General features: G+C 42.2%; 1 protein-coding gene across 1 annotated transcript in view; it reads right to left on the reverse strand.

Moving 5' to 3' along the window:
• Nucleotides 1-2,254: 2,254 nt before the first annotated feature.
• Nucleotides 2,255-27,902, reverse strand: part of supt7l (SPT7 like, STAGA complex subunit gamma) — a 39,867-nt gene continuing 14,219 nt past the window's right edge. The window contains exons 2-5 of the mRNA XM_041187884.1: nt 12,693-13,399; nt 9,296-9,620; nt 5,797-6,037; nt 2,255-3,091 (exon numbers count right to left, since the gene is read on the reverse strand). Of these exons, the coding sequence (XP_041043818.1) occupies nt 2,823-3,091; nt 5,797-6,037; nt 9,296-9,620; nt 12,693-13,105 (1,248 nt within the window). The 5' untranslated portion in view covers nt 13,106-13,399 and the 3' untranslated portion in view covers nt 2,255-2,822. The remainder of the gene's footprint in view (nt 3,092-5,796; nt 6,038-9,295; nt 9,621-12,692; nt 13,400-27,902) is intronic.

Genomic DNA, 27,902 nt, shown 5'->3' on the forward strand with positions numbered 1-27,902 from the left:
GCTGGTTTAATTAATGTTTTATGTCACAGTAAAATAGAAAATGTCAACCGCAAGCAATAACTGAATAATAACTGTAGCCAGAAAATACCAGTTCTGACGACTGGTCACACCCAAAAAGTCTATTTCCCTTACAGATAATGATCAAAATTGCAATGCTTTTTTTTTTAGTATTTAATTGCATGAAACATCTTAATTTAGGCACTTGTTCAAAAGGGTACTAGGACACTGATGAAAAGCAGAGTGATTATGGGCAGCTTATTTAGATTGTTATCCCGGTGGCCATATATTCAGAGACAGACCGTAAGCAGGGAAAGAAATGTCCCTCAAGACTGTATGTTCTACTTCTGCGCTTGGGGTAATTTTCCCAAGTCATGCTGCCAGAAGGGAGCTTAAAGGTTGTGGTCATAATTTGAGTTAGCACTGGGTGATGCTAACAGCTTCTATTTGTACAATTGTCTCCCTGCCACTGTTCATAAACTCAATGGTTATAAAGGGAAGACGAGAAAAGGGCAAGAAGAAGAAAGCTGTCCTTGCCTGTGCAGGCAACGTGGGTTGTACACAAAATGTCACAATGGCAGCACTGGCTGGATTAGGGATTCAACTAAAAAGCTAAAATCTCCCCTTCAATTGTTCATACCGCCTCCTCACTGCTTACTCTGGTGGGAGTATCTCTAAGCAAGGCATGATAAAATGATCAGCCACTTTTGACTCATTGATAGTGTATTTAGTACCAGAACTTTCAAGTTCTTGGGGGGAGTTAACCCCACAATTGGCAAGTGAGGGAGTTGACAACTTTTTGTTAACTCAAATGCCAGATGGCAAATAGACAGGGGTGGGATCAAGGCTTAATTTCTGTTGTTGAATTCTTTTTTTTTTTGACTCTTTCATTGGATGTGGGCAAGGCTAGAATTTATTCTTCATACCTAATTGCACTTGAACTGAGTGGCTTACTAGGCCATTTCAGAGGGCGATCACATTGCTGTGGGTCTGGAGTCACATTAAGTTAAAGCAGGTAAGGATAGCAGATTTTCTTCTCTAAAGGACATTAAGAACCAAATTAATTTTTACAACAGTTGATGATAGTTGACATGGTCATCATTACTGAGACTCACTTTTGATTCCAGATTTATTAATTAATTTTATTAATTAATTGAATTTAAATTTCACCAGCTGTCCTGGTGAGATTTGCACCCATGTCTCCAGAGCATCAGCCTGGGCCTCTAGATTACCAGTCCAGTGACATTACCATTACATTTGTCAAAAGCCTCCATCATTCCACTAAATATTTTCTCTGGAGAGATGGAACCAAGTGGCAAAGTGGAGGTCTGTTAAAAAACACAAGGCACGTGGTGCCCTGTTTTCATTTCAGAAACTTTCACACATGCTGCATTAAATAAAACGACAATCTGATGCACAACAAATATTGAACCCAACATGGTGAAGTTTACATGATCTGCCTCATTTACAAAAGATGTACTTATTCACAGATAAATTCGCTGAGCCGGAGTTCCATGTTGGTGATGAAGCTAAAAGACTGCAGCATTTTTTCTTTGGCTATGTTATGCTTTGAGTGCGGTGCCCCACTGGAAATGCAGAATCATTGAATGCTCCCTAAAGCTTCTGGATCATATGTAAATGTGTTTCATACACCAAGTGCGGAAAGTATTGTTATGTTCTTATGTAAATCAGTGCAGCACCAGGAGGTGACGGCGGCATGGTGGTAATGTCACTGGACTAGTGATCCAGAGCCTCAGGCTAATGCTCTGGGGACACGGGTTCAAGCTGACGGAATTTAAATTCAAATTAATAAAAATCTGGAATTGAAAACTAGTCTCAGTAATGGTGATCATGATGACTATCATTGATTGTTGTAAAAATCCATCTGGTTCACTAATGGCTTTTAGGAAGGGAAATCTGCTGTCCTTACCTGATCTGGCCTACATGTGACTCCAGACCCACAGCAATGTGGTTGACTCTTAACTGCCCTCTGAAATGGCCGAGCAAACTACTCATTTCAGGGGCAATTAGGGATGGGCAACAAATGGAAGAATAAAGCAAAAAAAAAGCTGCCATACAGTTATTGATGGTTTGAGTCTTGCTACGCACGTGAATGGCCATTTAATCTGTTTGAGTAATGTTGGTTGAGAAACAAATGCTAGTAAAGACGTTGTTTATTTGAAATATGCAACGTAAACGGGGATGCCTAATGCACTGTAGGAGAACGTTAAACCTCTCAGCATCAATTACACTACACTTGCGAAGTTTTGTGTTTATGAATCCCTTTTCACTTAGGTGACATGCTGATTTCATTCATTTCATTCAGACAGATTAGGGACATCTGATTGCCAATTGTGCCCAAAATGGCTGTCACGTTGGTTACATAACAAGCAATACAATAGATGAACAATTTCTCTGTGATGTGATAACATTGTATACAAACACAAGTCATTCCTTTTTACTAAGAACTCACCATCATTCTGAGCTGAATTGAAATTCAAATCCCATAGGTGGAAAAATAGGATTGTATCCATACAGCTACGCAGTCCCTTAAAGTCTAGATTCTTCCTCCCAGTCTTCCTCTTCTGCACAAATACAATTATCCTGAAGGAACTTCAGACTGGCTGAAGCATTTTTCGTTGTTGTTTTGTTCCTGTCCTTTGACATTAAACTCAATAGTCAAACAGACAATAATTCTGAATTGGGTTTCACTTTTGATGAAAAAATATTTCAAGTTAGCATTCATTATTATGGAAAAGAACTATTTCAAATAAGCATCTGAAAGATAAAGAAAAAAAATAGACTTGTGAATACCCAATGAATAGTCACATTTTCCTCATCTTTTTCTTCGGTCGCTGATTGAAAACAGGAGAAGAGGCTATCAGGCTGTCGGGCGAGTGGGATATATAGCTGCCTTCGGAGCCAGCAGTGTTAGGGGTTTGCGGGATGCCAGAGTCACTCATGGCAGACATTGGCTCTTCAAAGACATCATTGCCCAAAACGCCATGAGAAGGTCCGCTGCCTTCTTCATTCTCCTGAGGCTCCATTTTAACTTGAGTTAGGTTCCATAGTGGAGAGCTGCTTACCTCAGGGCCTGAAGGAAACAAAGAAGCAAAACATAATAACAAAACAAAATCATTCTTGCGATGTAAGCAATGACGTAATGTGGCCGAAAATGGCAAGGCTGGCATATATTGCCCATCACTAGTTGCTCAGAGTTGGTGACAGTGTTGGTCTTCCAGCTTCTTGTACCCTATGTCCCCATTTATAAAATCTAATATTCTATTGGTCGGTCCTATGGCTTCACATACCTGCTCCCGCAATTTCAGAGAATTTTGTATTTGAAGCCTTATGTCTCTCTATTTATCCACGCCGTTCAGCACTTTTCCATTAAGTGTATAGGCCCATTCTTTGTCTTTATAACCTTCCACACTGTTTTATCTTAAATTTTCTGTGTGCTTCTACATTAAAAGGAGCTATATATAAATGGACGGTGGTGGTGTTGTCGTCCACCTGTGTACCCATTCTGCTAACCCGTTTGTCTTCCTGATGTCTTTTAGCCGTTTTTATTGTTTACCAAAACTCTTATTTTCCTGCTGTCAGAAAATTTTGTGATTATGTTTCCTATGCCCAAGTCCAAATCTCTGAGAGAGCTCTCCATTCAGTCCCAGTCCCCTGCACTTCAGACCGAAGGCAAAATGAAACTGCTGAAATTAAAACAGAACAGACTGGAATGACAGTTAGGCCGGTCTGCATTTGGACAATAGACATATCTTGGTGGATTCAGAGTTTTCATCCCTAAACACTCTGCTTCTGTTAGATCTTGGCTTGCTAAATACATTTTTCTTGCTTTTATTTCAAAAAATAAATCAGTGATTTAGGAAGAAGAGTTGAATTGCTATTTTCTATTTGAAAGTCTCCCTGTACCCTGCGCCATGACAAGGCAAGGCTGGGGACATGCTCCAACCTCTACTTCTGTACAGTTGCTGGTGGAGATTCCCGAATAGTGAAAAGCCATAATATGGAACCCACTGGCACTGCCCACTGGTCACAGCCTGGTAGATGGTATAGAGAGTGTATTTGGGCACCAGGTGAGACTGCTCAAAGATTATGTCCAAAAAAAACCACCATAAAACTTTCAGAGATTCTGGAATAAATAGGCAAAGCCATCCCTTATTAAATCATCGATAAGGAGAAGGGTAGGTGATAGCAGGCATTTGCTCACGTCTCTTTCAAGAAGAAGAGGAAAGTGAGTCACCAATCTATATACAAATCTTGGAGCTGCCGCACATATACTAGTTTAAATCCAATGTGTGGCCATGAACTGTCATTACTTCCATGACGGTTGAGATACTAGGTCAAAAGCCTTACTAAAATCAATGAAAGCAGTACAGGTGGGATACTGAGTCTTACTACATGTCATGATCCCTTATTAAGTCAATCACAACCCTACATAATCTCACACACGAGAAATTCAGCCAGATTACATTTGAGGATATACATGCCATGATGACAAAAGAACTGTTTTAAAGAGCCAACAATATCAACAACATTTTAAAGTCCTACTAAGATTGCTAAATACCACAACATTGCCCTGGAATCATTTCTTGCCTCAAATAGAATCTAATCCACCAGCCACGGAAATGCTCTACGGAGATTCATTGTTTTTATGGCACTGATCTCCAAGTTCAATGATTCAATGCACTGTCTCCCTCCAATTACAGCAGCATTTAGGTATTCAGCATGAACACCGCCTTCATCTCCTGACCTGCCATTAGCTAGGAGATATAAGGTGGAGTCCATTGGTGCCAACCAAGTCTTTTATCTGTACAGTGTTGCAGCGCTGGGTTTCTCCATGCTGAATGGAAATTTCAGCAACAATGCTGACTTGGCTCACTGGTAGTTTCCTGACCTTTAATTCAAAAGGCTGTGGGTTCAAGTACTATCGCTGTACCCAAGGATGCAATTTAGGCTGATGTATCAGTGCTACAAGGTCATAGATGTTATATTTTAGATGAGACATTAAATACAGTCTGACTGTTCAGTGGACATAAAAGACCCTATGGCAGGTTTTAAGGAGAGCTGTTTAGTTTGCCTAGTGTACTGGCTAAAATTATTCACTCAACCAATTACACCAAAAGAACTGGTTAGTAAATGGTCATTATGCTTATTAATATGCTTGGAAGCCTGTGTGAGCACAGAAATTGCCCTGTCACATCTGCCTAGAAATCACTTCAAAGCAATTCACTGTGCCTTAGAATAACCTCAAGATAAGAAAAGCGTGGTATAAATGAAGCTTTCTTCTTTTCAATCTTTTATAGGTTGTTGGATAAGGCAGCAACTCAGTACAGTATTCTCTCCAGACTTCACAAAAATCCTCAAGGGGGAGAACTGGAGTTGTCAGGCATATAAAATAGGCCAGAGGAAGCCTTCTAGCTTTAACACCACAGGAGACATAAGGCAGCAGCAGGTTTGTGAAAGAGCTGTTTTTTGTAATGGCAAGCTCATTACCCAGCCTCCATTGTAGCTGAGAAACCATTCCATCTCTGGGATTGAATGCTTGCATGAATCTGTCTCAGGATTAGAGTGGTTTCCCTGCCATTATGGATGCTGGGTATAGAACTCCTCATTCTACTGTTTTACTTTAATTATACATAACATTAATGTTGAAAATAAGGACACCTGCATAAATATGACACCTTTGCCAGACCCTAAGGTGTCCATAATTCACAGGTTTCCGCTGTACATGTTCTGGTAACCTAGCGAAGAAATATAGTAGAATTTAAAATGTGCCATCACCTGATGTTTGAGGGGATGCATCAACCTCCAGTGCAGCAGCAAAACGTTCATGAGCCTGCGCCAGAACCCCAAGCTGCAAGGCTTGTTCCCCTGCAGACAGATCAGATTCGTTCTCTTCATTAACAGGGAAAGCAATGTCACTGATGGGTTCATCCTTTATCTTCAATGGTTTAGTGTCCTCAGTTGAGATTTTTTCGGGACTAACCAGTTTTTCATACTCTTCAGCCAGCTGCTTGCTCACCTGTAGACAAAAGTCCATGTGAAAACAAGACAAACAGTCAGTAAGTGAGTTTGGGAGCATTGTGTGCTGCTCAAAGATATCCTGGTGGGACAACATTAATGCAGAAGATGTGGGGGTTTTTTTATGTGTCCATAGCAATGCTAGAAAATAGACCTTTCCCGGTCAACAGGTGTAAGATGACCAAAGATAATTCATAATTCTACCCCAGCAATGTCCCAACTTTAGAAGGTACCAATGCTGCATGAATATAATGATCCCATGTTCTACACCAGGCAATGCTTGAAGTCTCAGAGGTGAAATTGCCTATTTTGAGGATAGTAGTAGCAGATTAGGAGCATTTTCATGCTTTGATTCAGGCTCATGAGGAATTGAGTTAAGACCACCCAAACTGACTTCATGTAGGACTCGTGCAGGTCGAGAAAGGAGATTTTCATCACAATGATCTTTGGTGATATCCTTATTCCAAGTTCCAGAGTGAAAGGCCAAACTTATTCTGCCATTCAGCCCTTGCCTCCAACTTAAAAAAATTATATTAGTCGATCTACTGTGTGAGTCTGGATACAAAGTAATATTAAATATATATTAGAGAAGTATAATTGCCTAACATATTGTGTACAGGAGCGATGGAAGCAGGAGGTGGGAGACATTAAAATTTAAATAGCAGGGCCACAAAATAAATCAGTAACTTTAGCAGTGGGACAGAAGTTAAGAGGTATAGAAAGTAAAGGAGTACAAACATACAGAAGTGACAGGAACAAACCAGCTGTGGTAGCAAGCCTCAGTAGTACTGGAGGCTGGGTGAAGGGGAAAAATTCAAGTGGCAGGGAACTAATTTATGAGTCAGGAAGTTAATCTAAAAGGCATCAAACTAGCTGAAGTGGCAGGGTGGGTGAGCAGCAGCCTACAGAGAAAAGTTTAAGCAAAGTGGCCAGGGCTGATCACAAACACCAGTGGAGGGCCAGGGAGAGGCTGCAGAGAGCAAAAGACCAATCATTAAAAGACCAGTGGAGCCCTATATAACCCTATAGGTGGCATAGCACAGAAAATTAGATAGCCACTTAAAATGAGAGCATTATGTTAACATATAAAATATATTAAAATGAAAAAAGCGATTAAAAGAGATAGATAAAATTCAAACTTGCCTGTCGGGAAGGGAAATACGGACTGGAAAGCAAAGTGGCAGGAAGTGGTGGGTGACCTGCATCTCAGCAGCACAACAGATGGGATTGCACTCTGACAGGCGAACCCTCAATATAATGTTTACACTGCAATCTCCATAGTAATCATTTACGTGGTGTTTATAGGTTTATCATATAAAATTACTAAGTATTAAACAAAAATCAGGACATTAGGAAATATGGGCCCAAATCTTTCAGTCTCCATTTGGTTAGAGACCTGACATATGACCGAAGATGTGTGACACAAGAATACAAGAATTAGGAGCAGGAGTAGGCATTCAGCGCCCTTGATCCTACTCCATCATTCAATAAGATCATGGTTGATCTGTGTCTTCAACTCCACTTACCTGTCTACCCACCATAACCCTTGACTCCCTTGTCAATCAAAATTTTATCTAACTCAGCCTCGAACATATTCAATGACCCAGCCTCTGCTCTTGAGGGAAGAGAATTCCACAGTCTATTGACCCTCTGAGAAAAAAATATCTCCTCATCTTTGTCCTAAATGGGTGACCACTAATTTTTAAATTGCGTCCCCTAGTTCTAGACTACCCCATAAGAGGAAACATTCTCTCAGCATCCAACCTGTCAAGTCCCCTCAGGATCTTAGATATTTTAATAAGATCACCTCACATTCTTCTCAACTCCAATGAATACAGGGACAACCTGTCCAACCTTTCCTCTTAAGATGACCCCTTCACCCCAGGAATCAGTTGAGTGAACCTTTTCTGAACTGCTTCTAATGCAATTATATCCTTTCTTAAGTAAGTAGCCCAAAAGTGTGCACAGCACTCCAGATGCAGTCTTGTCACGGCGCTGTACAGCTGTAGCAAAACTTCCCTACTTTTAAACTCGATTCCCCTTGCAATAAATGCCAACATTTCATTTGCCTTCCTGATCACTTGCTGTATCTGCATACCAACTTTTTATGATTCATGTACAGGACATGCAGATCCCTCTGTGCCATTGAGCTCTGCAATTTCTCTCCGTTTCAAAAATATACTGCTTTTCTATTCTTCCTGCCAAAGTGGACAAGTTCACATTTTCCCACATTACATCTGCCAAATTTTTGCCCACACAGTTAACTTATCCAAAGCACTTTGTCCGTCCTCTGGACAACTTACTTTCCTACCTATCTTGGTATCATCAGCAATATTTGCTACCATACATTTGGTCTCTTCATCCAAATCATTGATATAGAATGTAAATAGTTGAGGCCCCAGCACTGATCCCTGTGGCACTCCATTAGTAACAGCTTGCAACTTGAAAATGACCCATTTATCCCTACTCTCTGATTCCTCTTAGCTAACCAATCTCTATCCATGTTAATATGTTGCCCCAACACCATGAGCTCTTAGATAAAAGCAAAAAACTGTGGATGCTGGAAATCCAAAACAAAAATAAAAATACCTGGAAAAACTCAGGTCTGGCAGCATCGGCGGAGAGGAACACAGTTAACGTTTCGAGTCCGTATGACTCTTCAACAGAACTAAGTAAAAATAGAAAAGAGGTGAAATATAAGCTGGTTTAAGGTGGGGGGTGGGGGGGGGGGGGGGTGGGGGGGGGGGGGGGGGGGGGGGCGCGGCGGTAGAGCTGGATAGAGGCCAGAGTATTGAGGCAACTACAGTGCCTCACTATCACACCCAGACATGATCAGCTAAGATGGCGCAGTTAAGGACAGAACCTGGGATCTCCCTTGGCTCAGTACCATACAACAGCATGACAACTTGGAACAATAACTTCACAGAAACAATGATTGTTGCATTTATATAGCACCTTTAAAATAGTAAAATGTTCCAAGGTGCTTTACAGGAGCATTATCAAACAAAAAAAGGATACCAAGCCACACAATTACGTGTTAGAACAGATAATTAAAAGCTTGGTCAAAAGGTAGATTTTTAAGGAGCATCTTAAAGGAGAGGGAGATAGAGAGAGGTAGAAAGCTTCAGGAAGGAATTCCGAAGCTTAGAAAATAGGCAGTTGAAGGCACGAGTGTCATTGTGGCATTATTCCGAGCCACTGGCAGAGGTGGGGGGAAGATCTGAAATGTCTGAATGTGTTTACGATGTGGTTTACCTACCTGGAGAGTGTAGCTGTGATAGTCCTTGATGCGATGTTGCCAGAACCTCTGCAAGGAGAGCACGCTGCCGATTCCCACCTCATGGAATACCTGTTCCATCACGTCCTGGAATGGGGACTGCCCGACCCGTGCTTCTCGATCCGTGGCAAAGCGCAGGAGCCGTGTGAATTTGAAATAGTAATCACTGGCGACATCTGTCAGCGTTTCCAGAACGCCCTCATGGGCAGACTCAAAGCCTGCGTGTGCTAGGACTGTGGCAACTGACTGGTAGAGGAGCTGCCGACATGATGTCCAACTAAGTTCCGTCACAGGTTCACCTTTTCCCCTGGGGAACAAACCACAATGGTTACAGCTAATTCTTTTGGGAAGTGGGGGCAGTGATGCTGCTAGCAGTGACACCGTGCTAAAAACAGGACCACAAAATCGTACTTTGTTCGGCCACTGTATGAGGTTGAGAAACCCATAGTCGCACTGAAGGGAAAATGAAACTCTCTTCCCCAGAAAGGTGTCAAGTCAATTGAGATTTGAAAAGATCGATAGATTTTTTTTTCAGATAAACAGCAGCCATCCAACTGAAAGGCAGAACAGACCTAAGAGGCTGAATGGCCCACTGCTGTCCCTGCAGATCTCTAAAACATGGCACTGAGAAATCCAGAGGAGGCAAAGGTTTTGATTTAACCTAATGGGGAACACACACCTTTTGCCCCCATAGAAAACACTTGCTCAAGATCCAATAGCTTTGATGTTAAATTGCAACAGCAAGAGCTTAGGGACCCTAAGAGTGTTGGGGGTGGGGGGTGGTACGGTACTAGCTGGGAGCTCACCAGCTAAAACTATGCAGTTTATCAGCACGGACCACTCTCAGAATCACAGAATCACACAGTGCAGAAGAGGCCCTTCGGCCCATCGGGCCTGCATCGACATGTGAGAAACACCTGACCTCCCTACCTAATCCCATTTACCAGTGCTTGGCCCATAGCCTTGAATGTTATGACATGCCAGATGCTCATCCAGGTACTTTTTAAAGGATGTAAGGCAACCCGCCTCCACCACACTCCCAGGCAGTGCATTCCAGACTCTCACCACCCTCTGGGTAAAAAAGTTTTTCCTCACATGTCCCCTAGACCTCGTGCTTCTCACCTTGAACTTACGAACTGGAAAGCTTCTTCCTGCTTTTCTAACTAACTATCTATTACAGCATTGATTTGTAGGGTTACTTCTAAGTGTGAAAAATCCTAGTGACCTGTAAGAGATATATGCTTCCCAGCACACTAGTGAACAGCCTGGACAACCAATCATTAACAATGTGATGGAGAACAGGGGACCTGAGAATCAGTATTAATGAGTTTGGTAAGGCGACTTGAGGCATTTCCACGCTTTAAGGATTCCATTTTACAGCAAACTTAAAAATGAGGCCCCTTATCTCTTCCATGCTCCTTTGTTTAAAGCTGTCAATCTGCGTAATTAATTTGCAGAATTAATTTACAAAAAATTAATTTTCAGGGGTGTGGGAAAAGAGCAGGGACTGATCAGATAACTCTTCCAAAGAGCTGGTACAGGCACGATTAGTCAAATGGCCTCCTTCTGTTCTGTAAAATTCTATGAAGTATTCTCCACTTCATGGAGCTTCAACAGCAGTCAAGAAGCTTGACACCATCCAGGACAAAGCAGTCTGCATGATCAGCATCCCACCTACCATCTTAAACATTCACTCCCTCCACCACCAGTGCATAAATAGCAACAGTGTGTACCATCTACAAAATGCACTGCAGCAGCTCACCAAGGTTCCTTTGACAGCAGCTTCCAAACCTGCAAACTCTACCACCTGGAAGGACATGGGTAGCTGATGCATGGGAACACCACCACCTGCAAGTTCCCCTTCAAGCCATTCACCATCCTGACTTGGAACTGTATTGCCGCTCCTTCACTTTCACTGGGCCAAAAATCTGGCACACTCTTCCTAACAGCACTGTGGGTGTACCTACACCAGCTGGATGGGTAGTTGCTCTCCACCACTTTCCCCAAGGGCAATTAGGGATGGTCAAAAAATGCTGGTCTTTCCAGCGATGCTCTCATCCCATGGAAGAACTGAAAAATGAAAAAGAACCTGACTATGCAATCTATATAAATGACATTGTATGGGGAATTGGTTTGAAACCAAAATAACATAAGAGCATAAGTGATTAGCCAAAATTACATGGCAAATCTTCTTGTTGTACAAGCTGCCCTGCTGAAAAAGCTAACGAAGAGCCTAATGCATGACCCCCGTGTTTGAAAATCTGTATGAGTGAAAACAAAGTAATGGTTACTTTTGATGTCCTTAGGGGGAGAAAAGTGAGCTAAGAGTGGAAGACAGTGAGGCAAATCTTGATCTTAAACTGAAGATACAGGGAGTTGGACATGTGTGTGTTAAGAGGAACAAGTAGATAAAATTCAGAGCAGCACTGTTCACAGTGAAACTGATTTGGATAACCACTAAATCCCATGAGAATCACAGTGCTGTTAGGCCATTCAGCCCATTGTCACTGTGCCAGTTCTTTGAAAGAGCTATCCAATTAGTCCTGCACCCGTGCTCTTTCCTCATAGCTACAACCTGTTCCCCTTCAAATAGACATGCAGGTGCAACAAGTCCCATGAATTTCTACACTCACACGGTTTGTGGGCGAGTACTGCAATTTTGCCCAAAAGTAGTTATGGAGGCAGAGAAAGTGCTGTGTCAAATAGATCTTAACAATAGCAAAAGATTTGTTGCAACAAATCACTTGACCTAACCATAGCAGGATCGATAAAGCAAATTTATAGTCAGTGTAAAAGAAAAATCAATTGCGATAATATAGAAGGATACAGCTCTCCTTTAAGTGCCTTGTCGAGGTTTAAATCACTGTTTTTTCCCAATTATCATTATTATACCTTGAAGAACATTCTACCGCAACACCTCCATAGATCATTCCTACTCCATGACACGATATCAACCATAGCTTAGAGGCAGCATTCGCCGCTGAGTCAGAAGGTTGTAGATTCAAGTCTCACTCTAGCGAGTGCAGCACCTAATCTAGACCGAGTACTGAAGGAGTGCTACACTGTCGGAGGTACCATCCTTTTAATGAGGTATTAAGCTGAGGCCCACGTGCGCCCTTGCAGGTAAACATAAAGGATGCCATGGCTCCTATTTCAAAGAAGTGCTTCGACCAATATTTATCCCTCAGACAACAACAATAATAAACAGGTGGTGATCTGGTCATTGTCATGTTACAGTTTGTGGACCTTGCTTTATTTCCTACATTACAACTTCATAATTGGGTGTAAAATGCTTTTGGATGTCCTGAGTTTATGGAAGGTTTTGCATCAATGCAAGTTTTTCTCTCTTTCTTTGCCATCTCAGCACATTTAAGCTCACCTGTAGAAGTCGCTCTCCGGGTCACTGTGCCTCAACTGGAAAGGCAGCTTCGGGCTTTTACTGTCCAGAGGCAGTAGCTCCTCCGGGATGGGCGGTGAGTTGGGTACTGGCGGCAAGACCTCAGCCTCCTCGGCCTTCACTCCTTCCATCTGTGGCTGGCCCTGTGCCTGAGCAGCGGCAACGAGGCTCCGCAGCCGCCGGTTGTACTGCAACAGCTGGATGGTGTGGACGGTAAGGCCGCAGGGTTCGGACGGCACATCCAGCATGGTCGCCGGCCGGGGCCTGTCGGCTGAGGGTTGGTGCAATGGAGGGTCCTGGATTTCCACCGTTCGGAACTCCCGCTGTAGCAGGTCAAAAGAGCTCCGGCTGGGCTGAGCGGAGGACACCGGGATCTCACCCCAGTACTTTATCATCTTCACTCCCCCCACTACCACTTCGGGCCAAATGGAGATTTGTACTGAGAAAACCCAAGAGATATGCGAATTTAAAGAAAGCAGAGTCAAAGCTGCAGTGTGTTGGGCTCACTACAGAGATTTGCTTTGGACGTGTGCCCGTTGTGATTTTCCAGGACCAGTGAAAAGCAATTAGTCAACAAACTGACAAGTCTTTTTCACAGAAGCACAAAAAGCAAGAGTAAAGGATCATTCTTCTGTATTGCCAGCTGCCTTCAGGCTCCTTCAAACTGGCTGCAATATTTCTGGTGAAATCTGTCAAGACATAAAAGAGATGCGATTATTTTATTACAAGTAGATTGATTTAGTAAATACAACTGCAGGGCCCAATATTTAAATAGAGAAATGCACTACCTGGTGTGTGCCTTATCTTACAAGACCCCGAGATCCCCTGCAACTAGTGGCACATACCTGGGGACCCTCTGCAAATGCTAAGGCAATTTTGGGGACCCCTATAAATACCAACATACTCCCAGGGACCCCTTGTATATACCAACACACTCCCAGGGACCTCCTGTAAATACCAATGCATTTCCAAGGACCCCCTGTATATACCAACACTCCCTGGGACGTTGTGTAAATACCAATGCTCCCTGGGACACCCTGGCAAATACCAACACATTTCCCTGTGTAAATACCAACACACTTCTGGGGACCCCCTGGAAATACTGACCCATTTCAGGGATTCCCTGTCCCAACTTCAGAAAGACAATGCCTGATGCCCAAAATAAAAAATCAACAATAATGCCAATGCAAAAAAAATAGTTTTATATAAACAGCAAAAAAGAAAACCATGTAGAATACAGAATTTTTGAGGTTCTATGCTTATGGTGTGCAATCTATGTGGTCTGAGAATGACAGAAATCTATAGGCCCCCTAGTGTCTGCAGACCCCAACTTGAAAAGCGACATTTTAGAATGAAACTCAGGGATTAATACTCCAGGCAGTAGGTCACATAATCACAGAATTGTTACAGTGTAGGAGGCCATTCAGCCCACTGTGTCTGAGCCAGCTCTCTGAGCATTTTAACTTAGTGCCAATCTCCTGCCTTTTCACCACAATCCTGCACATTTTTTCTATTTAATCATCCAATACCCTCTTCAATGCCTCAATTGAACCTGCCAGGCAATGCATTCCAAACCCTAACTGCTAACTGTGTGAAAAAGTTTTTTCTCACCTCGCACTTACTTCTTTTGCAAAATACTTCAAAACTGTGCCCTCTGGTTCTCAATTCGTTTACGGGCGGGAACAATTTCTCCCTATCTACTCAGTCCAGACCCCTCATGATTTTAAAACCTTCTGTCAAGCCTCCTCTTAGCCTTCTTCCCAAATTCTCCAATCTTTCCTCATAACTGAAGTGTTTCATCCCTGGAATCATTCGCGTAAACCTCTTCTGCACTGTCTCCAATGCGTTCACATCCTCCCTATAGTGTGGCGCCTGGAACTGTACACAATACTCCAGCTGAGGCCTAACCAGTGTCTATAAGTTCATCATAACCTTCCTGCTCTTGTACTCTATGCCCCTATTAAGGAAGCCTAGGATACTGTATGCTTTAGAAACAGCTCTCTCTACCTGTCCTGCCACCTTTAATGACTTATGTACGTATGCATCCAGGTCTCTCTGCTCCTGCACACCCTTTAGAATAGTATCCTTTATTTTCTACTGTCTCTCCATATTCTTTGTAGCAAAGTATATCACCTCACACTTCGCTGTATTGAACTTCTTCTGCCACCTATCTGCCCACTCCACCAATGTGTCAATGTCCTTTTGAAGCTCCACACTGTCCTCCTCACAGTTTACAATTCTCCCAAGTTTTGTGTCGTCTGCAAACTTTGAAATTGTCCCCTGCACACCAAGATCTAGATCATTTATATATATCAGCAAAAGCAAGGGTCCCAATACCAAACTCCACTACAAACCTTCTACGAGCCTGAAAAATACCCATTAATCATTACTCTCTGTTTCCTATTCCACAGCCAATTTTGTATCCACGTTGCTACTGCCCCTTTTGTTCCATGACCTATAACATTCCTCACAAGTTTGTTGTGTGGCACTGTATCGAATGCCTTTTGGAAGTCCATATACACCACATCTATGGCCTTGCCCTCATCAACCATCTCTGTTACCTCTTCAAAAAACTCCAGCAAGTTAGTTAGACATGATTTTCCTTTAACAAATCCATGCTAACTCTTCCAAATCAATCCATATTTTCCCATGTGACTATTAATTCTATCCCAAATAATTGTTTCTAGAAGTTTTTTCACCACCAAAGTTAAACTGACTGGTTTGTAATTGCAGGGCAGATCTTTACAACTTTTTTGAACAAGGGCGTAATGTTTGCAATTCTCCAGTCCTCCAGCACCTCTCCCAAATCCAGGGAACATTGAAAGATTATTGCCAGTGCCTCTGCAATTTTCACTCTCACTCCCTTCAATATTCTTGGATGCATCTCCTCCAGTCCCCATGCTTTATCAACTTTAAGGCTCGTCCAATATCTCCTCCTTATCAATTTTAAGCCCTTCTTGTGAATGAGTGTACTTCTCTGCCACCATGACCTGGACAGCATCTATCTCCTAGGTAAAGACAGATGCAAAGTATTCATTTAATATCTCAGACATGCCTCTTGCCTCTAGATGTAAATCCCCTTTTTGGTCCTTAATCAGCCCTACTCCTCCTTTTACCATCCTTTTACTATTGCTGTGCTGTAGAATACTTTGGGATTTCCTTTTGTGTTAGCTGCCAGTCTTTTTTCATAATCCCTCTTTGCTTCTCATATTTGCTTTTTCACATCCTTTCTGAACCTTCTGTATTCAGCTTGGTTCTCAATTGTATTGGCTACCTGACACCTGTCGTAAACACATTTTTTCTTCTTTATCTTAATTTCTATCTCCTTTGTCATCCAGGGAGCTTTGGATTTGTTTGTCCTACCCTTCCCTTCCCCTTTGAGAGAACATTCCTTGACTGTGCCCAAACCATCTCCTCTTTGAAGGTAGACCATTGTTCAGCTACTGTTTTTCCTGCCAACCTTTGATTCCAGTCCATCCAGCCCAGCTCCATTCTTGCCCCACTGAAGTCCATTCTCTGCCAGTTGATTACTCTTACTCTGGATTGACCAATGTCATTTTCCACATCATCCTAAACCTTATGATACAATGATCACTGTCCCCTAAATGTTCCCTCACTGTCCTTTGATCTACTTGGCCCACCTCATTCCCAAGAACCAGGTCTAGCAGTGCCTCCATTCTTGTTGGACTGGACATATACTGCCGTTAAGAAATTCTCCTGAACATAATTTAGGAATGCTTGTCCCTCACTGCCCCTTACGCTACCACTATCCCAGTCTATATTCAGATAATTAGAGTCCCCCATTATAATTACTCTATGATGTTTACAGATCTGTTCCTCTGTATCCTTCCCACTAGCTGATAGTCTATATATTACACCGAGCAATGTAATTGCACCCTTCTTATTCCTTAGCTCTAGCCAAATAGATTCTGTCCTTGAATCCTCTGACACATCCTCTTTCTCCAGTACTGTAATACTCTCCTTGACCAAAAATGCCACACCTCCTTTTTTCCCTTTCCTATTTTTTCTGAACAGCTTGTTACCAGGAATATTTAACACCCAGATCTGCCCTTCCTTGAGCCAGGTCTCCATTATTGCCACAACATCATAATCCCACGAGGCAATCTGTGCCTGTAACTTCCCAATTTTATTAACTATACTTCGTGCATTCACATACATGCAGTGTAACCCTGATTTGGAAAGGAGGCAATAGCTTAGTGGTATTGTCACTGGACTAGTAATCCAGAAACTCAGGATAATACTCTGGGGACCCAGGTTCGAATCCCACCACGAATTTGACTCCAATAAAAATCTGGAATTAAAAGTCTGATGATTACCATAAAACCATTGTTGAATGTTGTAAAAACCCATCTGGTTCACTAATGCCCTTTAGAGAAGGAAACCTGCCATCCTTACCTGATCTGGCCTACAAGTGACTCCAAACCCACAGCAATGTGGTTGACTCTTAAATGCCCTCTCAACTAGGGATGGATAATAAATGCTGGCCTGGTCAGTAATGCCCACATCCCATGAACGAATAAAAAAAATGGCCTTTTACTCCATCTATTAACTTACTATTCTCTATTTTAGTGCTATCTGCCTCTCTAAAATAATAGCGCATCTACAGTTTCCTAACCTCAACTTAACAGAATAAAGATGCAGTTTCCCTTTCGAAGTTGTAAAGAATTATGATTAACTCTGAAAATAAATCTATTTCCATTGACATTTGTGTGGAATATTGTTTTTTCAATCACCGAAGGCCTCATCAAGGGAGCTGTCTAGTGAGAGTTACAAAGGCTGACAGAAGTAAGGGGCTGAATTAGCATTCGCAGTTGAGGTGACAGCTTATTCAAGTATGAGGTTAATGGCGGTGTCTATTCCGATTACTGATCTCCCTGTTGCTGTCTGGCTCAGTCATTTTTCAAAACTTGCTTTGCTGACGATGCAATCAGCACACTTTGGGCAAGGAATTGGACTCATTAGTACCTATTTTTTTGGTTATGAAACATAGAAACTAGGAGCAGGAGTAGGCTGCTCTCCGAGCCTGCTCCGCCATTCAATATGATCATGGCTGATCCTCTATTTCAACGCCATATTCTCACTTTCTCTCCATTCCCCTTGATACCCCTAATATCCAAAAAATTATCAATTTCTTTCTTGAATATTCTCAGTGACCCGGCCTCCACAGCCTTCTATTGTAGAGCATTCCACAGGTTGACCACCCTCTGAGTGAAGAAATTTTTCCTCATCTCAGTCCTAAATGGCCTGCCCCATATACTGAGACTGTGGCCCTGGTTCTAGATTCCCCAACCAGGGGAATCCTCCCATGCCCCAAGAACTGCAAAATGGCATCGGTGGAGTTCACGCATACCTGAGGAGCAAATTACCTGATATCATATTGAAGTAGGTATCAGCGCAAAGGCAGTGATTGTCCATCAGAGGTAGGGTAGGGAATCATGTCGTCAATCAGTGTACAACACTGATTTTACCCCAGCTCTGCCATTTTGGAGTTCAACAGTCCTGGCAGCATTTGCTCTTAACCTCACATAGCCAAATGAGTATTCAGCAGCAGGAAGTGCCGGCCCCTCCCCCCCGACCCCCAGCTCTGTTTGACAGGATCATGAACTACTTATAGGCTAGTTGCTGGCTGGTTTTTTTCCTGGTTGTTGCTACAATTCTACAAGTGTTTGGTACTTTCCATTGTGTGTTCAAGGCATAAATGTCTGTACAGGGAGCGGTGTGGCAGGTGCTGTAGGACTTTTTCCTGACTGCAAGGCTTCTGTACAAATCAGCTGCTCCCAGACCATCTCCCAGTGGGTATATCCCTTGGAATACAATGTGACTGGCAGAATGAGCAAGCTACTGGAAGAGGGGAAAAGGAAGTGGAGCAGGAAGGGGGAAAAAGGGGCTCTCAGCAGGAGCCAAAGTTGCCCACGGTGCTCAGGGAACAACTGTGTGACCTGAACCTGGGTGAGGAATAATGTGCGAGATGCCTGCACTTTCATAAGGACATTCTCACTGAAATCTGTCACGTGCTGCAGCCACAACTGCAACTTTACAGCAGGAACAGAATCATTGCCAGTGGCTGTGAAGGTAGCTGAGGCGATATGCTTATGTGTCTGGCTCCATCCAGGCTGGAGCTGGAGATATTTGCTACATCTTAGAGTTTGCCTACCAATGTTGCTTAAGGGCGGTCACTGATAGTCTCAATTCAAAGACAGTCAACTACATTTCATTTTTTCTTGCAAGAGAGAGTTGGCTGAGGGAACATGTGCCTTCATTAAGATTGCAGGCTTTCCAAAACTGCAGGATGCCACTGACTCTATGCACATTGCTTTGCAGGCGCTACATGTCAAAACTGTACTATACCAGAACTAAAATGGATTCTACTCAACGTGCAAGTGGTGTGTGACCATAGGCTGTGAATCGTGCAGGTCAATGCTTGGTATCCTAGCAGTAGTCATGATGCCTTCATTCTGTAGTAGTCCACTGTCTCATCTGTGTTTGAGCACTGGGAGGCTAGGGTTATCCATTGATTACATGGCTGGTGACTCCGGTGCATAACCAACGCTTTCGTTTGGCAGCACTAATACAAAGAAATGTGATGGTGCAGAGCATTGGTATGTCGAAGTATCATTTCCATTGCCTGGACCATCTGCTGGAGCCCTGCTGTGTTTAGCAGAGTGGGAGTTAAGATTTGTGTAGTCTGCTGAATGTTGCACAACCTCATCATGAGGGGACAGCTCTTCTACCAGCTACATGTTGAGCAGCTAATGAGCTTGAGGAGGAAGAAGGGAAAGAGAGATAGAAACCTAGGCAGACCTTTACTACCAGCGTTATTTGTGAAGAATTTAGATGAGCGTGATACTAGTAACTTCAACCACAATTCCCCATTCACCAACATCCCGCACGTCATCATCACTCTGTCACTGATGGCCATTGTGTCTGCTTGGCCACAATGCAAAAATAAAAGCCATCACAAAAAAAAATGACCAAAACCAAATTGTAAATCTAATCATGCCGAATTACATAAAAAGTCAATGAATCAACCTTGTACATTTGCTTAGCATCTGTCTTCTACAGGCCTTTGCCTTAATGGAAGCTAAGATATTAGTCATCAGATGCTGCATGATGGTTGGATGCACACCAACGTTCTCTAAGCTGTTTTGGTGCACCGTTGTGCATGGAACAAACAGGTGGTGCACAAGAGGTGTCTTTTTAATATGCGTGCCTGTACGGCAGTCTCAAAGGAACTGCGCAGTGCAAGAAATGGGCCATACCGAGCAAAGGGAAGTTAAAGGGAACATTGGTCCACAAACATGCAAATGGAATAGGCTACAATTTCCATGTTGGAAAGGATGTGGCTCCAAGCTCTGCACAAAGTCCTGAACCAAGTTGATGTCAGACTCCTCCATTGTTACAACCCCCACAATGACCATTAACTTTTAAATAGGTATTTGAATTTCCAGTGAATAACTGGAAAGATCACACAACAAGATTTCAAGTTTTAAGATTTTTACTGTAACTAACAAACTAAAAGCAATATTGTCTAAGCACTATTCAGCTGGCAATTTATATGTTAGACTACAGAAAAGTTTCCCTGTTTAACTTTTAAAATGACCAAAAATCCCCCTTGAATGTTATACTACTCTGTCCCCTAAGTGGACACTTTATCCTCCAGGAATAAGTCCAAAGCTATTTTCAGTTCCCAATGGTTTGCTTTCTTTTTCTTTTTCCAGCCGAATAACCTCTAACCCTTGAACTGACTTTCAAAATTAGGGTTACCCTCTAGCCAAAGCTAGGTGAATCTTCCAACATTGTTTAATTCCTCATGAGCTTGATCTCTTCAATCCAAGTGCATGTTCCCACCCACATTCTACATGGTGAACAATTGTGACTCTCTGCCTCTATCGCTCTGCTCTCTCTCTCTCTTTCTCTCTCCCTCAGATTCTTTCAGACTGACCTGTCAATGAGGTTCAGGGGTAGTTTAAGAAAACCATGTAAGCTGATACTTCAATGGCTTTCCGTGGCTCATTTCCCTCTCAAAGGCCATCTTCATGGCAACATGAGCCACATGGGTCTTGTATCCATGTAGAAATATTGATTAACTATCTTATAAATCCCCAACCCCATTCTAGCTTGGAATTAAATAGACAGTTTAAAGTTTAACCATTTACAAAATTTGATATTCCTAACACCTCCCTGTGAGACTGTAGACTAGTAGTCTATCTACTTTCATCACAGCTACTCTGGTCATTGTTGACAGGTGTGATTATCTCGCACCTTCTTCTCAGTAAGACAGCCTGGGTTTCCCTTCAACCTTTAACATCTCAGCCATCCACAATCGTTGGGCAGAATTCAGAACAGGCCATATGACTCCCTTCATTCCTCCATTTTATCCTAAATTAAATAGGTAGTCCCAAAAGATAACAATTCTACAAACTTCATATTTGTAACACCATGCTCTTTGACACTGACTGCAGGCTTTCCGGCAGGCATCCCAACACACAAAGCATTATACTGGACATATCTATTAGTGTTCCTCTTAAAGCTGCCTCAAAGAAACTTTCACTTATTCCTTTGCAGTAGAACTCATGTGTGACCTCTCCAGTGAGCTGGCAGCTGTACCATCTAGTCCTGCGCTGTCATATTTCCCTCTCTCTTGCAGGTGACACACAACAGGAGGCAATAGAAGCTAACCGGAGGGGGGGCAGACACTGAGCTCCAACTGTGCAGCACCCCTTCAGTACCGCATTGCAGTGTCACCCTAGATTGCCACACGGTTAAAAGAAAACTCAAACAAAAGCAAAATAGTACAGATGCTGGAAATCTGAAATAAAACCAGAAAATGCTGGAAATATGCAGCAGGCCATACAGCATCTATGGAGAGAAACAGAGTTAATGTTTCAGGTCAATGATGACCGTGCAGTCCTGACCTGCTGAGTACTTTCCACATTTCCTGTTTTTATTGTCACAAGTATTCATCATTCGCCCGGATGGGTGCTGCTGCCACATTCAAGGCTCAGCGACATCTAAGACAAAGCGATTTACTTGATCAGTGACCTATCCACTGCACTCAAAATCCACACCTTCTACCTCTGGTGTGCTGTCACTACAGTATGTATGGTCTACAGCATTCACTGCAGTAACTCATCAAAGTTACTTCAAAAATATCTCACTCCCCTGCAACCTCTACCACCAAGAACAGCAATGCCATGGGAACACTGTCCTGATTTGGATCTATAGCATGATTCCCTCATCAGCGCTGGGTAAGAATTCTGAAATTCCTCACCTAACACAATCATCTCGCCAAGAGGAATGACAGGGTACAACGAGAAGGCCCACCATTATATTCTCAGAGATACAAAGGCTGGGCAATGATTGGCAGCCTTGCCAGCACCACCCAAATACAAAGAACAAATGAAAGAGAGAGACAAACACACAGGTGTCCATAAGTACACAATCTATCCATTTGAATGTACAATTTAGAAAAAGAAAAATATGACCAAAATCAAGGGTGCCCTGCGGCCGAGGTGTAAGCCTTCTCAGCTGAATCTTCAAAGCTACTTTAAAGATGACAGCCAGCGCATTTCCAGCTGTTACAGTTCAGAATGCTACATCTTTCACTCTTTGGTATTTCTGCAGCTTGGTCTTTGAAAGAGACTCCAACAGAGATGATAATTAATAGAAGTTTATTTAGATCAACAAATAACTTCATGAGCCTTGCTGCTGCACAAATAAAGTGTCAACTTGTGCACGATACAACACCGTGATGAGGTGCATTCAATGCAAGGATAAGTTGCAATTGTAGCATTATAGAATCAGAGAACACAGAGGAGGCCATCCTAAGTATTGTGATTGTGCTGGTTTTTTCAATCTTTCCCCATGGACCTGCAATTTTATTCCCCACCAGGTACTTATCTAATTCCTTTTTGAAACGTTCTGTTGAATCTGCTTTCCCCACCTTTTTTAGGTAGTGTATTGAATTAACGCAGTGGGTAAATAAATTTCTCATCTCCTCTCTGGTTCTTTGCCAAAAATCTTAAATCTGAGTCCTCTAGTTATTGACCCTCCTGTCAGTGGAAACAGTTCCTCCCTATTTACTCTACCAAAACCCCTATCCTGAGCCCCTAAAATCACCCCTAAACATTTCCCTTAGCTGTTCTCCATACAACTGAAGACCCTTATCTCCGCCAGCATTCTAGTAAATCCCTGCACCTTCTCCGTAACCTCAATCATTGCTGCTCCACATCCTGTGGTTATGAGCTGAGCTATTACAATCCGTGACTCTCCTTCCAATATTCTGAACATAATGATCATGGAGGAAGATCAAGAATTCAGCAAAATAGGGCAAGAGTGATGGGAAGGGAGGAAATTTGCACCGCCTCGTCAAGTCTTCCCACAGGCCACATTACAATGTAAGGTTCTGATGAAAAGCCATGAACCTTTCTTTCTTCACCAGTATTGCCAAACCTACAGGGTATTTTCAGCATCTTCTGTTTTATGTTAGATTTCCAAGATCCATAATATTTTGTTGGCTATTAAAGACAAATGAAATAATGTAAAGGGCAGCAATTTGGGTGATGAGGACCAGGGTGTGACAGGAAGGGACAGAACGTACAATCGTAAGACTGTACCTGCAGATAAGGCTGGAGATTGCAAAAATGGTAAGAAAAAAGAAACAGAATTTAAGACCCTATATCAGAATGCTTGCAGCATTCATAACAAAGGATGAATTGTTGGCACAGATAGAGCTAAATATGTATGACCTGATAGGAATTACAGAGACATGGTTGAAAGGTGACCAAAGCTGGGACCTGAATGTTGAAGAGTATTTGACATATCGGAATGACAGGAAAAGGTGACAGGCTAGGTCTGATAATTAAGTCTGACATTAGTTCAGTACCGAGAGATAACCTTAGCTTGAAAGGGCAAGGTTTAGAATCAGTTTGGGTAGAGAAAAGAAATAGTAAAGGTAAGAGGTTACTTCTGGGAGAAGCTTTTAGGCCCCCTAACAATAGTTACACTGTAAAACAGAACATACGTAATAAATAAATGGGGTGCATAAGAAAGGTTCTGCAATAATCATGAGTGACTTTAATCTATATGTAGATTGGGTAAATCAAATTGGTAAAGGTAGCCAGGAAAATGAATTCATTGCGTGTTTTCAGGACAATTTCTTAGAATAGTGTGATCTAGAGCCAACAAGGGAGCAGGCTATCCTAGACCTGGTAATGTGCAATGAATCAGGATTAATCAATAACCTCTTGGTAAAGGAGCCTCTAGGTGATAGTGATCACAACACGATAGAATTTCACGTTTAGTTTGAAAGGGAGAAGTGTCGGTCCATGGCTAGCATTTTAAACCAAAATAAAGGTAACTATGAGGGCATGAGGGCAGAGCTGGCAAGGGTGAACTGGGAAACTAGGTTAAAAGGGAGGACAATAGAGTTGCAATGACAGACTTTTAAGGAGCTATTTAATCATTCTCAGCAAAGATTTATCCCAGCGAGAAAAAAATACTCTTTGAGAAAGATGCATCAACTATGCCTAAATATTAAATATAGTATTAAATTGAAAGAAATACTGTGCAAATGTGCAAAGATTAATGTTAGGCCAGAGGATTGTACAGATTTTAAGAGCCAGCAAAGAATGACTAAAAAGATAAGAAAGAGGCAGAAGAAAGAGTATGAGAGAAAGCTAACCAGTAATCAAACACCAGTAAGAGTTTTTACAAGTATTTGAATTGGAAAAGAGTAAAGCTAATATAAAAATAAAAAAATGCTGGAAAAACCCAGCAGGTCTGGCAGCATCTGTGAAGAGAGAAACAGAGTTAATGTTTTGAGTCTCTGAAGAAGAGTAATACGGGCTTGAAGTGTTAACTCTGTTTCTCTCTCCATAGATGTTGCCAGTCCTGCTGAGTTTTTCCAGCATTTTCTGTTTTTATTTCAGATTTCCTGCATCTGCAGTATTTTGCTTTTAACTAAAGCTAGTGTTGGTCCTCTAGAGACTGAGTCTGGGGAATTGATGATGGAAAACAAAGAAATGACAGAAGCATTGAACAGGTATTTTGTGTCTGTCTTCACTGTAGAAGACTTAGAAAACTTCCCAAAGATACTTGATAATCAAAAGGTGATGGGGGGAGATGAACCTAAATCAATCACGATTACCAGCGAAAAGATGCTAGGAAAACCACTAGACCTAAAGGCTGACAAGTCCCCAGCACTGGATGGCCTTAAAAGACGTGGCAGCACAGATGGTAAATGCATTGGTTATAGTCTTCCAAAATTCCTTAGTTTCTGGAACGGTCCCAGCAGATTAGAAAATAGCTAATATAACACCTTTATTCAAGAAAGGAGGGAGGCAGAAAGCATGTAATTATAGGCCAGTTAGCCTAACATCTGTCATGGGGAAAGAGCTATTGAGGAGGTTATAGCAGGGTACTTAGAAAATCACAATGTAATCAGGCAAAGCCAAAATGACTTATTGAAAGGGAAATCATGTTTAACTAATCTATTAAGAGGTTTTTGATGAAATAACATTCAAGGTGAATAAAGGAGAACTGGTAAATGTGGCGTACTTAGATTTCCAAAAGGCATTTGATAAGGTACCACATCAAAGGTTACTACACAAGATAAGAGCACATGGTATAGGGAATAACATATTAGCATGGATAAAAGATTTGTTAGCTAACAGGCAGCAGAGAGTAGGGATAAATGGATCATTTTCAGATTATAAAGCTGTAACTAGTGGAGTGCCTCAGAGATCAGTGCTGGGTCCTCAACTTTTTACAATGTACATCAATGACTTGGATGAGGGACCAAATGTATGATAGCTAAATTTGCTGTTAACACCAAGATAGAGTAGGAAAGTAAGTTGTCAAGAGGAGGTAGGGAGTCTGCAAAGGGATATAGACAGGTTAAGTGAATGGGCAAAAATTTGGCAGATGCAGTATAACATGGGTAAATGTGAACTTGTTTAGTTTGGCAGGAAGAATAGAAAATAAATAATACTATTTAAATGGAGAAAGATTGCAGAACTCCGTGCTACAGAAGGAGCTGGGTGTCCTAGTACATGAATCGCAAAGTTAGTATGCAGGTACAACAAGTGATGAAGAAGGCAAATGGAATGTTGGCATTTATTGCACGAGGAATGGAATATAAACATAGAGAAGTTTTACTGCAGCTATACAGGGCCTTGGTGGGACCACATCTGGAGTACTGTGTATAGTTTTGGTCTCCTTGTCTGAAAAAAAATAACAGCTTTTGAAGCAGTTCAGAGAAGGTTTACTCAATTCATTCCTGGAATGAAAAGCTTATGCTATGAAGAAAGGTTAACAGGTTGGGCCTGTTGGAGTTTAGAAGAACGAGAGGTGATCTTATTTAAATATATCAGATCTTGAGGGGACTTGATAGGGTGGATACCCAGAGGATGTTTCCTCTTGTAGGGAAGGAACTAGGGTAAATAGTTTAAGAATAAGAAGTCTACCATTAAAGACAGGGATGAGGAGAATTTTTTTTCTCTCACGGCTGCTAGTTCGTGGAATTCTCTTCCCCAAAAAGTAGCAGAGGCAGGGTCTTAAAATTTATTCAAGGCAGAGTTAGATAGATTTTTGTTAGGCAAGGGAGTCAAAAGTTATGGGGGCAGACAGGAAAGTGGCGCTGAGACCACAGACAGATCAGCCATGAACACGAACAAGGAGCAGGAGTAGGCCATTCAGCCCCTCAAGCCTGTTCCGCCATTTAATAAGATCATGGCTGATCTGATAGTAACCTCAAATCTGCATCCCTCCTACCCCCGATAACCTACCACCCCATTGCTTACCAAGAATTTATCCACCTCTGCCTCAAAAATATTCAAAGATTTTGCTTCCGTCGCCTTTTCATGAAGAGAGTTTCAAATACTCAACCCTCAGAGAAATAATTTTGCCTCATCTCTGTTTTAAATGGGCAATCCCTTATTTTTTAAAGTGGCCCCTATTTCTGGATGCTCCCACAAGAGGAAACATCTTCCCAACACCCATCCTGTCAAGACTTCTCAGGATCTTACATGTGTCAATCAAGTCACCTCTTACTCTTCTAAATTCCAGCAGATACAAGCCTAGCCTGTCCAACCTTTCCTCATAAGACAATCTGCCCATTCAAGGTATTAGTCTGGCAGACCTTTTCCGAACTGCTTCCGAGCATTTACATCCTTTCTTAAATAAGGTGACCAATACTGTACACAGTACTCCAGATGTGGTCTCACTATTGCTCTGTATAACTGAAGCATAACCTCCATACTTTTGCATTCAATTCCCCTCACAATAATAATATTCCATTAACTTTCCTAATTACTTGTTGTACCTGCATGCTAGCCTTTTGTGATTCATGCATGAAGACACCCAGATCCATCTACAAACCAGAGCACAGCAATCTCTCACCATTTAATTCCTCTCTGGCCATGGGGCAGGTGCCAGAGGACTGGAGAACAGCTGATGTGGTTCCGCTATTTAAGAAGGGTTGTAGAGATAAGCCAGGGAACTACAGGCCAGTGAGTCTCATGTCAGCGGTAGGGAAACTATTGGAGAAAGTTCTGAAGGAGAGTATCTATCTATCTCCACTTGGAGAGGCATGATTTGATCAGGATAATCAGCATAGCTTTGTCAGAGGGAGGTCATGCCTAACAAATTTGATTGAATTTTTTGAGGAGGTGACCAGGTGTATAGATGAGGGTAGTGCAGTTGATGTAGTTTATATGGATTTCAGCAAAGCCTTTGACAAGGTCCCACATGGGAGACTTATAAAGAAGCAAAAGCACATGGGATACAGGGTAATTTGAGAAGGTGGATTCAAAATTGGCTTAGTTGTAGGAGGCAGAGGGTGATGACAGAAGGATGCTTTAGTGACTGGAAGCCAGTGTCCAGTGGCGTACCACAGGGATCTGTGCTGGGTCCCCTTTTATTTGTCATTTATATAAACGACATAGATGACAACGTGGTGGGCAGGATTAGTAAGTTTGCGGATGACACAAAGATTGGCCGGGTGGTTAACAGTGAGGTTGAGTGTCTTGGGCTACAGGAAGATATAGATGGGATGGTCAAATCGGCAAATAAGTGACAGATGGAATTTAACCCTGAAAAGTGTGAGGTGATACATTTTGGAAGGAGTAACTTGACAAGGAAGTATTTAATGAACGGCATGACACTAGGAAG

Source organism: Carcharodon carcharias, chromosome 5, assembly GCF_017639515.1.
Source record: "Carcharodon carcharias isolate sCarCar2 chromosome 5, sCarCar2.pri, whole genome shotgun sequence".
Taxonomy (NCBI): domain Eukaryota; kingdom Metazoa; phylum Chordata; class Chondrichthyes; order Lamniformes; family Lamnidae; genus Carcharodon; species Carcharodon carcharias.